The sequence below is a fragment of the Muscardinus avellanarius genome, assembly GCF_963383645.1.
Source record: "Muscardinus avellanarius genome assembly, chromosome: 4".
In the NCBI taxonomy this organism is placed as follows: Eukaryota; Metazoa; Chordata; class Mammalia; order Rodentia; family Gliridae; genus Muscardinus; species Muscardinus avellanarius.
Window position 1 is genome coordinate 152,649,566 of NC_137789.1, and position 12,349 is coordinate 152,661,914.

Here is a 12,349-nt window from a genome sequence, read left to right on the forward strand (position 1 = left end):
TGCCACTTAAATTACCAAAAATACTATAAATGATTAATTGTTTTGTATATTACCAATTCATTAATAAATTAATGTTATACCATTTTTCCCTGAAAGCAAAAGTATCTTTCCCACCTCTGCTCGGTGAAAATTCTATATAAGAACAGCATTTAGCAAATAGCTATTTAAAAAAAAAAAAGAAAAGAGAGAGACGAATTTTGTAGGTGCCTTGGGACATCCATTTAAAATCAATACAAAAAATAATTCCTTGTAAATATATAATATATATTTATACATAATTTGAATATATTTACATACATCCAGCACCTATATACTGCATTTGTGCTCTGTAAGTGTGTGCTGACATATATCTTCTCCAATTATTACAAAATTAACAAGGAAGGCAGAATGTGCATCCGCCTTGAGTCTGACTGGGTGGGCACAGCCAGTACCCGCGGGGGTCAGGGGGTGGCATGATAACTCGTAGCTGTCCAGTGCTACAGAGACATTCTTCTCTTGGCAAAGATGACGAGTTTCCAGCTGTATAAATCTTTACACGTGTGCCAATGACTTTTCCAATCATTTACTCCTCTGGTCCATATATATAAGCGGAGACGACAAGCCCTGGAGGGCCGGCCTCCCGGCCTCTGCGTAGGTAGGTTCCTGGAGCGGTCCCATGTGGGGACAGGAAGACGCATCCGCTCATGTTTTAATGCTGCCGTTTATGTGTGGAAACTGAGGCAGGCAGGGTTCGTAAGGCATGGGGTCCGGAGAAAACACGGAGTCGTCTCCTGAAGAGCAAGAGCTCCTTGTGTCAGGGTAACTAGGAGAATACTGTTCGAGAGGCTGACTGAGGTCCAAGTACTCCTGAAAGAAGGGGAGAGAGACGTTTTATTTCATCTTGGGTCAGGATAACAAGGTGAATACGGTTCGAGAGGCTGACTGAGGTCCAAGTACTCCTGAAAGAAGGGGAGAAAAGAGTCTTATTTCAAACACAGGCTCCCGAGATGTGGGTCTCAGAGCTGGGACAGGACAGGGGACCCCCTAGAAGCCTTCCAGAGGCCTGGCCCACCCAACTGCCACAAAGATCTCCCTGAGACCCCAACTTCACGCACTCCAGGCTGCCCCTAACTTTTCTCTTATAACCCATTGTAAATAAGCCGCTGACAAGCAGAGTATAGCAGGCTTTGTTGAATTGAGGGTGCTGGGTGGCACCTTGGCCTGCGGGGCCCCAAGATACCCCCACAGTTCCAGATGGCGCCCCAGCAGAGAGGGACGGTACCAGGCTGTGGAGACCCCAGACCCCTTTAACTAGCTGAGACCATGAATATTTATGCTCTGAATTATGTTTTACTATTGTAGTTTTTAGGATAATTTAAGGGGAATGTGTCTTCATTCGGCACATAATTTAACAGATGTAATTCATTACTCTCAGAAGCCCCCAGAGTAGAAAACATAAACAGGTTCAAAAGAGGCTTGGGTACACTCACGTATGCTAAATCCATAATAGGGCATTCAAGAAACATTTAGGGGAACAGAGGGTAAGTTTCAGAGCTTTGAAGGCTGGAAATTCAGAACGTTCTGCTGCTGCCCAAAACCACTGGTGTGGTGGAGGCCCCACTATGTCACCTAGGAGGAAGGACACTTCCTCCAACGAAGGACAGGCCTTCTGTCACGTGGCCCACAAGCTTGGGATGGTTTGTGACATTTGTATGTGGATGGAAAAACTCAAACGAAGAGTAATAGCTCATGGCACTCCAACGACATCAAATGATATAAAACTCATATACAATTCCAGTTTCGGGATCGATCACGCTTCAGTAGAACACAGACACTCATTTATTTACATAGAGTCTGTAGCTGCTTTCAGGCTCTGAGAGCAGAGTTTCGACAGAGACCATATGGCCCTCAAAGTTCAAAATATTTACTCTCTGGTCCTTCACAGAAAACATTTGCTGACCCTGCTCTGAAGCTATGAAAAGGCTTCTATCCGGGGACCTCTTTGGTCCGGGTACCTCTTCAGTCTTGCCACCTCAATGGAGCTGGCATAGTGGGGTGGTTCTACTCAAACACCCAGAAGCCAGCGACTGTTCTGTGACATGTGATTTTGCCAAAGGGAGGGGGTGCAAAAAGCACAGACGGCAGCAGAAACAGCCTCTGTGTTATCAGAAAGAGCCCACGGAATGTTGGCGACTATGTTTTAACACACACACACACACACACACACACACACACACACACACCCCACTATAATTCATCACCCGGGTTGGCAAGAGAAAGAGTCCCCATCCAAGAAGGGGGATGTGTCGGTTCTAACAACATCAGCATCAACCACACAAGCAGAAACAAACACGCCCACCACATCAAAAGAGAGCTTTTTGCTTACAATGATAAAAATGAAATTTTGTCCTAAATGGAACCATTTTTCTCAAGCATATGGTAATGATTTTCAGAAGGAAAGAAACTTCGATTTTTATATCCGTTAGGCAATATGGCATTCTGCTTTTTTAAAAAAAAAAATTTAGGATACTACAGTATAAATTTCAATATGAACGAACCCTCTCTTTAAATGTAAAGATACAAAATTGAGCATGGATGTGGGGTCATTAAAAGAGAACATTTGTGCTTTTCCCAGTTTCTAAATGAAGCCATAAACTTTCAGATCTGATAGTGAAAAGAAAAAAAAAATAGAATACCCATGGATTCCAAGTCTAGGGTTAAAGGAACTTATACCAGAAACAACAATTTTGGCAGGAGAAGAAAGCTGTCCCCCCACCCCCTTGAACTGTTCCTTTCAACTTCTGAAGGTCAGCTGTATTCATTTAAATGCAATCTCTCCCTTTATTCAGCACAAGCCACAGTCAGACACACAAGATAAAGTTGCTGAGTTAAGGCTTCATATCGCAACACAAGATTGTTTTTTTTACAAGATCACTCTAACACTATTGTTAACATCAGAAATTAAGTGTATGATTTTCCTTCTAAAATACTGGAAATTTTGGGGGGGGGTAATGTGACAACAATTATGGGTTTTCTGTTTTTCTTTTCTCTCTCTTCCATGTGTGAAGGAATACTGTTGGACATCCTTGTTACGTATCTCTAATTTCATTTGTTAACTATTTCTCAGCGTCGTGGGTCTTTGTGGACTTGGGAGGTTTATTATCCTTCCTGCTCACCATATATTCTCACCTGAACCCTGATGGCCACTCTATCTGCAGGCTGAAGGAGCCAACACCCTAGCTTAGTCGGGCCCTGAGTTTTTCTTTGGTTGGCATAAATATTTTATAGTAAATAAATACTTTCAGAAAAAGGTACCAGTTTTCAATTAAAATCCTAAAAGACACTATAGGAAGAGGGGTGTGTGTGTGTGTGTGTGTGTGTGTGTGTGTGTGTTTATATGAACAAAGAAAGAGACGCAAGCTACAGCCATTGCCAGAAAGGACCACAGAGGACAGCGAGAGCCAGGTTCCGGGTCGCAGGAATCAGAAACCCTCACTGAGCAGGGTCAAGTTAGTTCATCAGCGACGGGACAGTGGCAGCTCTCACTCGCACGATCAGGGCACAGACTCAGGCAAGCACACGGAGTGAATTCAAGCTCTTTCCATGCACACCTAAGTGCAGCAACCCACCGCTCCCTCTCCATCCCCTCTGCACAGAGCGGGCAGCCACAACACTGCCTCTGTCTTTGGCCTCGTGAGTCAGAATGTACAAGATGCAGTTCTGAGAAAAATCATAATCTGAGAGGAACACATAGCTTAACTCTGTCTGACCTCTGTGGAAAAATGATAAAGTATATCACAGACTCCAACAGGAAGTAGTTTGCATTAAAAAAAAAATGAAGCTTCTCTCCCAAGCCGGGCAAGGTCCCCTGGCCTCTGAAAGGAGGCCCTTACCTCGTTGGTTGTGAGAGTGAGAATTCGATCCAGGTCTTCTACCAACTGTTTGAACGTTGGTCTCTGGGAGGGCACCGCGTGCCAGCAGTCCCTCATCATCATATACCTGGAGAGAAACAGAGTCCCTCGGTGAATTAGCCTTGTTGAGTACTAGGCACGTGGTCGTAGCCAGTTTTAAAAGGCAATATGGAGATATATCCTAAATGGTGGAAATGTAGCCGAACTTTTCCAAGCAAATAAATGGAGAAATGATTATGCATTTCCCCCAAAGATCGACTCTTTGGTTCCTCTGAAAGGCACTTTGGCTTATAAACATCACTTTATCCCTGATGTTTTAGTTCCAATGGTGTCCCTGGGACAGTGTGACTCATCATGGTACTAACACACTTTGGGGGCATTTCTGGAGGTCAAGGGAAGAGACATATGTTTGCAGCTGGTCTTCCTCCCCAAACACTCCTGTCCGAACTACGCTTTGAATTTGTTGCAATGATTCTAGTAGACAAAGCTTCCTCAGTTTAAAAAATAACAATAAAGTTCAAAATCCATGAGGGTAAGGTAAGGTTTTTATAAGCTGACCCGCTCCCACTGGGCTTCCCTAACTTCCTGATTAACTCTTAGATAGACTGAGGTTTCCAGCCTTATCTTGATTGTGAGTTTTGACAGACCTTCTATGTTAGAAAAAGCAAGAGGAATGGTAAGGAGCACACAATACATGCCTTTATATAATATACTATAAACTGGGGCTATTCATCAGATGCCCACTGTACACCAAAAAGCACTCACGGGATTACTGATATAAGATCCCCATGAAGCGACACACAAAGGAACGCAGTCTCCGGGACAATCGCGCTTCTTACTTTGCCGGGGGGCGGGGCAGAGCCTCCCTTTGAAAGCGCTGGTTCTATTGCACAAGGCACGCGTCCCCAACACAACATAATTCCACTCACAGTGTGAGGTGGATTTTTCTAGAAACCAGCTCATGGTTTTATAGGCAGGCAGAGTACCCTAAGGATGGCACCACACCAGGATACATTTTTAATCTTCTGTGCTAAAATTTGAGTGGAAGGTAGGTAACCAGACACAAGGTCATGGTTAAAAATGCTCTATTCTCCACTGACCGTGCTGGTGGGGGTGATGGCCACCTCGGCTCCCTCAGAGGACACCTGTGCTCTCTAAGGGCAGGTCCAGGGCGCTCTAGTTTGTTGTCTGACCTGTGCATCTTCCTTTCACTCTGAGGCACAGCCCAGTGACCCAGGAAGGTCACTCCAGCTGGCTCTGCCCTCGCCCAGGCAGTTGGACGCAGTTGGACTCTGTGATTTAAAGCCCACTCCATACAACTCGGCAGGACAGTCTTTCTTTTGGACAAGTAATGGCTTCCAGCACACTATCTATCTCAGTTCTGGAACTGAGCACAGACTGTTTCAGCAATTCTTCTTCTGAGTACATGTTTAGAGAACCAGGGCTTTAAGGACGCTAGACAGGGAGAAGTCTGGCTGGTGTGGCGAGTCCACTGAAGGACCAGCAGGGAGACAGCAGCCCTTACAGCTCGTTGGTGCAGTTGGCTGGCTTATCCATCCGGTGTCCTTCCTTCAGCAGCTTAAAAAGTTCCTCCACGGGAATCCCTGGGTAGGGCGAGCCCCCTAAAGTAAAGATCTCCCACATTAACACCCCGAAGGACCAGCTGCAAAGAAGAGAGAAAATATAGCATTACTCACCCATTTGAACTGCAGAAACCTAAACATACCCAGTTAAAAAAATAAACACCTACTCAGTCTCACAGTCACAGATAAATGAGCCATCCTGTAATCCATCCTGCCTGCCCTGTCCTGACTCCAAGGAGCCTCCCTCAAGGATGATGACACAGGGATGCTCCGGTGAAATTTTCCATTACCAGACAAAAAGGCAGAGCACCCTCACCCTTCAAAGTGTTGACATGTGGTCCTAGAGATGGGAGGATCTCGACTCCTCGGCTCGAAAGCCCTGTGTGCTCCTAACTCTTCCATCTCCCTGTGTGCCTGATCCCTGGACCGTGAGCCACCTGTAGGCGCAGCTGATGGAAGAGGCCAGCAAGCGAATTCTGTGAGAGAATGGCCATCCTAGGTGGCTGCTGGGGCCAAACACGCTGTGACTTGATGGCAAAGGGAATCAGCGCAAGGCTGGGGATAGGATGCAGGAATGCTGGGCCCCAGACAAGTTTCATACAGTGGAAACTGAAAACACTCTACAGGGTGCCATGTGCACTAGGACATTTCAGAGACCCACAGGTGGGGTTTTGAGCCTAGTTCGGGGGGCACTCCATCCCTGGGACCATCACGTAGCGAATCTCAGTTTACCTGTATCATTGAAGCTCTGGAAGCTATGCTTAATGATTCTATGCTGGTCTGTTTCAGAAATGAAACTATGCCTAGTTTTTGTTTTAAATATTTCTGGTACTGTGGTCTGAACCCATGGGAATTCTACCTCTAAGCAACACCCTGAGCCCTTTTTATTTTTGAAATGGGGTCTAAGTTGCTAAGGGTAGCCTCGAACCTGTGATCCTCCTGTCTTAGCCTCCCAAGTAATGAGATTACAGGTGTACACCATCACGCCTAGCCCAGTTTTCTGCAAAGTCAGCAGTATGATACAGGCAGAGAGCCTCTGGGCCTTGGTTTGCTCATGGCACGAAGAGGATCCGTCACCCTTTCCTCCTGGCACTACGGAGAGGGCCGACCATGCTAGTGCTGAGTGCGGCCCAGCCCAGCAATCTTCCTGCTCACATGAGAAAACCATAGCTCACCTGATTTTAAAAAATCTTTTCTTTTAGAATAATTATAGATTCACAGAAACCTGGAAACGTAGCACCTCTTACCTAGCTTCTCTCAATGCTCACAAGATTTTTCAAATGAATTTCCAAATCTAAAGTATCAGTTGGAAGCCGGGCATGGTGGCCCACGCTTGCAATCCCAGCATTTGGGAGGCTGAGACAGGAGGATTGTAGCTTGTGAACAGCCTCAGCTACTTAGTGAGACCCTGTTTCAAAATAAAAGAATGAAAATAGGGGCGGGGGTATATCTCAGAGGTAGAATGCCCCTGGGTTCCATCCCCAGTACTGCCGGAAAAAAAAAAAAAAAAAAAAAAAAAAAATATATATATATATATATATATATATATATATATATATTTTTTTTTTTTTGTTGTTAGTTGGAGCTCTGACCCTGACTGGATGTGTCATAATACAAATATTAATTCCTACTATCTTTGTAGAATGTCATCAAAGAAAGTATGGTGGACACCATCTGAGTGGACCATGTCTCAGTCACCTTTTAGAAACAAAGCCCACGGGGGAGTCTGACACACCGCTGCGGAGGGAGAGTTTCAGGGTGCTGTTGCCAACGGTCTGGCAGAACCGGCAGACTTGGCAGCTCAGCAGGTGCATACCGAGGCTGCCGGAGGGAGGGGCACTTCCGCGGCAGGCAGGGGGCTCCTGGGAGGCAGGCAGATTAGTAACACAGCACTGGCTACCAGCCTACCACAGATCCGCGTTCTCTGTGGTCACCAAGAGTGAAGACGAGAGCAGCTCATGCTCGATTTCGGCAACTCAGCCCCATGAAAAGGCGAAATCACTTACACGTCGCTCTGATGCGTGTACACTCTATCAAAGAGGGCTTCGGGAGCCATCCACTTGACGGGAAGTCGCCCCTGCACATGTGCAAGAAAGTGTAAAAACCCACAGGTCAGAACAAGTGGACCGCAGCAGGCTCTGCGGGGCTGTCCCCGACTGGAGGTGTGACATGGTAAGGGCTTTCACGGTCGGTCGTTAGGACAGGAGTAAGCTCCAGCCAGGAACCATGATGTGTACGAGGCACAGAGCTCGGCTCACTCATCTCCTGGACTCTCATTACCAGTCTTTCTTACACACAGACACCCCCGACCAACTCCTGGACAGAAATTAACACAGGAACCTCCAGGCTCTGTTCTTTGCTATGAAAGTTCTTGACAAGAGCCTTCCGAATCCCTGGGAAGCTACTGATCATTCTGGCTATAAGTGTTTCGCCTTTCTTAAAATCATCTTTAATATAGCCTAAATTTGCCTTACTGAGTGTCGGTGAAGAGGCCAAATAGAAATAAAGGCTGGATCAGGAACCCCCTGTGTTGCTGCTCTGAGCACCTCTAAACATCGATTCTGGAACATCCTGCACCCGCCCACCCCCTGCCCAGTGTCTTACCGCCACAGACTTACATTTGTGGTCTTTTTGTAATAGTCTATATTGTTGATATCTCTGGCCAGTCCGAAGTCGGCTATCTTCATCACATTGTTTTCTGTTACCAAAACATTTCTGGCTGCTAAATCGCGATGAATACACTGCAACCGAGAAAGGAGGGAGAGAAAGGATTGACTTCAAAAATGCTTCAAGAAGCAGAAGAAAATACATTCTTTTCCTAAAATGCAGACAAAACATACATCTCAAGTCAACCACTGGTTCTGGTATATCACAGGAGCCATGTATGGCTGTAAGTTGAAGCAGGTTGTCCAGGGTACCCAAGAGCCCCACGCATGACCCTGGTTATTTTTTAATTAAAAATAAGTAAATAAACAGACCAAGACCCCAGTCATCTTGGAGAGCAAAGATGGGCTAAGTCACCATGCCCTCTTTGATCCACACTTGTCCCAGGACACTAGCTACAGCTCCTACGATGACCAGTATGAGATGACCCGCCACCTCTGCTCTCCACAATCACTCTCTCTTGATCCTTACAGGCATACTATCAGAAGGACCCGCTAAGCCGGACATGGTGGCACACACTTGAAATCCCAGCATTGGGGAGGCTGAAACTGGAGGATCATGGTTCGCGGACAGCCTCAGCTACTTAGTGAGGCCCTCTGCAACTCAGTGAGACCCTGTTTCAAAATAAAGAATAAAAATAGGGCAGGGGATGTAGCTCCGAGGTCAAATGCCCCTGGATTCCATCACCAGACTCGGAAGAAGAAGAAGGAGAAGGAGAAGGAGGAGGAGGAGGAGGAGGAGGAGGAGGAGGAGGAGGAGGAGAACCGGCTAGACTCCACTGTCTCCGCTCCTCCACCTCCTGGGCACTCGTCCTCCACCCCGACCTCACGTAATTCTCTGCTTTCGGGTACGTGGAGCAGTTTTGACTTCTATACTTTCCTGCTACAAATGCTGTTTTCCACCCATTTCCCTCCCAGAGAGAACGAAGGGCCTCTTCACTCTCGGATCCAATGACTCCTCCGTTTCTTCCTCTCTGCAGCTCCGGACACTGCCGACTTTTGTGTTTTTGAAAAACATCCCTTCCCATCCCCTTCCTCTCGGCTCACTTTCTTGCCCCCCCCCCACGCGGCCCAGACTGTGGCTGGCTCTGCTCTTCCTCTGTCCCTCAAAAGGAGAGAAACTGTCCCATTCGGTTCGTTTGTCTCCAACAATCCTCACGGCGTTAACTCGGATACAGACAAGACCTTCGCCAATTCCTGTCTCCACCCGGCCTCCCACCTGGCCTCCTTCCTGAGACCCATGTTCTCATTTTCAACTGGCTCTGGAACACCTGCACAATGATGTCCCCTCGCCATCTCAGACTTAGGGTTTCTACAACCCTCATTCTTACCTTCTTTGTCTTTTTTTTTTGGCGGTACTGAGGATAGAACCCAGGGCTATTCTACCTCTGAGCTACATTCCCAGCGCCGTTTTTTAATTCTTTATTTTGAAACAGGGTCTCACTGAGTTGCAAAGGGCCTCGCTAAGTAGTAGCTGAGACTGTCCATGAACCGTGATCCTCCTGTCTCCGCTTCCTGAATGCTGAGATTGCAATTCTTGTAATTATTTGTACGAGGGATATTTATTTATTTATTTATTGGTATGGGGATTGAACTGGGAACATTTTACCTTTGAGCTTCATCCTAGTCCTTTTTAATTTTTTTTTATTTTATTTTGAAACAAGGTCTTGCTAAGTTGCTGATGCTGGCCTTGAACCTGTGTTCCTCCTATCTCAGCCTCCCAAGTCCTGGGACTACAGGCGTGTGTCTGACCACACTGCCGTTATTTACACTGAAGTCCTGTTGACTCCAACTCCAAAATGCATCTCCACTTGGTCACCCTACTGCTGACCCCTCAGTCCAGGCCAAGGTCTGTCCACTCTCCCACCCTATGGACTGGACGTCGCTTGCCAAGCAGTACTCCAAGCCTCTGGTTTCCTGTCTCTACTTCCCATAGCCTGTGTGTAGACACAGCCAGGCACGCCCTTTCCTGGCTTTTCTCAAGGCCAATGGCCATCTATCCATATTCTCAGCCTGATTTGTCAGAGCACCTGGCCTGCGCAGGGTCGCGAGCTGCGTCCACACTACACCAGGGCTATGGTGCTGAAGGCTAGGGCTAGTGTTTCCTAATAGGAACTCTCCAGCCTCAGACAGGTCTAGGTTCCATAACTTCTCTATTTCGTTTCTACAAATAATATGCTTTCATAAGCTATTGTGCTTTAGTTGAACCTTAACATATCATAATTTCATGATGATACATGGTAATTACGGTTCCAAATCATCAGCCTCTATTTTGGGGAGAGGTAAGTAGAAGGAAGCAGGAAATCACAACACAAAAGGCATTTATCCAGGTTGCCGCAAAGCTTGACTATCACATGAAACAGTCTTATTAGGCCACTGAACAAGGCTAAAATGGATTTCACTCTGTGAAATGGCCAGTTAAAAAAAAACAAAAAGAGCAAGCCAATCACCTCTGAGGTATAAATGAGGAATTATTTTACTTCACCCCGCCCCCACCATTCCTCGCATGCTCTCACTTCTGTGGGAGGACTGGGCTCAGACTCGAGGAAGCGGGAAAACTACCCAAGTCTGCACGCCCCTGGCCAGACAGGGAGCAGGAAATGTGAGCGCTCCCAGGGCCACCGCAGATCCGTCTGGGCTGGAGCCCTGCTCCTGGTTTGGAGGCCTCTTCAAATTGAACTTCCAAGCCCCAGGCCAAACTTGCCCGGTGGTGTGCTCCCACAGACATGAGCTCTGTGTGTCTGGAGAGTTGAGTGGTTGGAAGAATCTGGCTTTCCCTGTACCGAGCTCAGACTACACATCAGGGCTTGCCTGGGTGGGACCAGACACTGCTGCTGGAAGGCACTGCCACCATCTTGTCCTGTGCAGACACACCTCATGAGAAAGCTGGCAGTCACCTAACGCCCCCTCTGGGGTAAACAGAAGACTTATAACCAGTGCCCCCCAAAACAAAAACAAACTCAAAGCAAACCAAATTCACAGGACTCTGAGTTGTTCTCCAACCCAAAGAGCTGCTACTTGTATCATTAGGGCCTGGACAGTTCAGTATTCCCTTTTTCTATAGGAGAAGGGTTGGTAAGGGACAGAAAGCTCGTACCCTGGGGACACGATGTGCTGAGTCATGGCTGACAGTATCTAATTCCCAAGGAAAGCTATCAGAGGGGTATCGGCATACCCATCTATGACAGGGTTTTTTTTTTTTTTTTTAGGAGAAAAAGCCAATCTGCTCAGGTTTAACACCTTCCAAGGTTTGAAATTTGGTTAAAAAAGAAAAATTAGTGTGCTTTGAACTAAAAACAGCAAGGGTTTTGTAAATTATACTACTATTACAAACTGTATTAACATATGTAACATGGTGTTTCTTTACCTGGTCAACTCCGTACCCACACCACACCCCGCACTGTTCATGGTTTAGATTTGAAATGTCCCTCCAAAATCTCCTGTGTGGAAGGCAATGCAGCAATGTGCAGAGGAATTATTGGGAAATGATTGGCGAAAGAGGATTCTAACCTCCTCGGTGGATAAATCCATTCGGTAGATTAATAATTTGAACATAGCCAGGCGTGGTGGCACACGCTTGTAATCCCCGCACTTGGGAGGATTGTGCACGTTCAAAGCCGGCCTCAGCTACTTAGTGAGGCTCTCAGCAACTTAGTGAGACCTGATTCTAAATAAAGTATAAAATAGGTCTGGAAGTATAGCCCGGAGGTAGAAAGCCTCTGGGTTCCACCCCCAGTACCACCAAAAAAATAAATAAATAAATAAAAAATAAAAAAAATAATAATAATAATAATTTGAACAGACTGCTGGGAAGTGGTGGTGGATGGGTTGTGGTTGGAGAAAGGAGGTCACTGGGAGAGTGCCCTTGGGGACTCGATCTTTGTCTCTCTGTGTCTGTCTGTCTGTCTGTCTGTCTGTCTGTCTGTGTCTCTCTCCCTCTGCTTCCAGGCTGCCTGCAGCTGAGCGGCTCTCCTCCATCATGATGCTCTACTTCAGGCCCAGATCAATGGAGCCAGCCAACCCTGGACTGAACCACTAACCATGAGCCCAAATCAACTCTTCTCCCAGGTTGTATTTCTCAGGTACTTGCCACCATGACAAAAGCTGTCCGACACGCCTGCATCCCCCTTGAGCACAACGGACAGCTGCCTGAGGCAGGCCCAGCACTGAGCTCAGAACCTGGCCGGGGAGCTGTCTACTGGGCTGCTCTCAG

At 46.8% G+C, this 12,349-nt stretch overlaps 1 protein-coding gene across 5 annotated transcripts in view; it reads right to left on the reverse strand.

Annotated features, from left to right (window-relative positions):
* Positions 1–681: 681 nt before the first annotated feature.
* Positions 682–12,349, reverse strand: part of FGFR2 (fibroblast growth factor receptor 2) — a gene marked incomplete at both ends in the record, with an annotated part of 105,464 nt that continues 93,796 nt past the window's right edge. For all 5 annotated transcript variants that reach the window (XM_080695414.1, XM_080695412.1, XM_080695411.1 and 2 more), the window contains 5 exons: positions 682–846; positions 3,873–3,978; positions 5,416–5,553; positions 7,480–7,550; positions 8,092–8,214. In XM_080695414.1, the coding sequence (XP_080551540.1) occupies positions 682–846; positions 3,873–3,978; positions 5,416–5,553; positions 7,480–7,550; positions 8,092–8,214 (603 nt within the window). The remainder of the gene's footprint in view (positions 847–3,872; positions 3,979–5,415; positions 5,554–7,479; positions 7,551–8,091; positions 8,215–12,349) is intronic.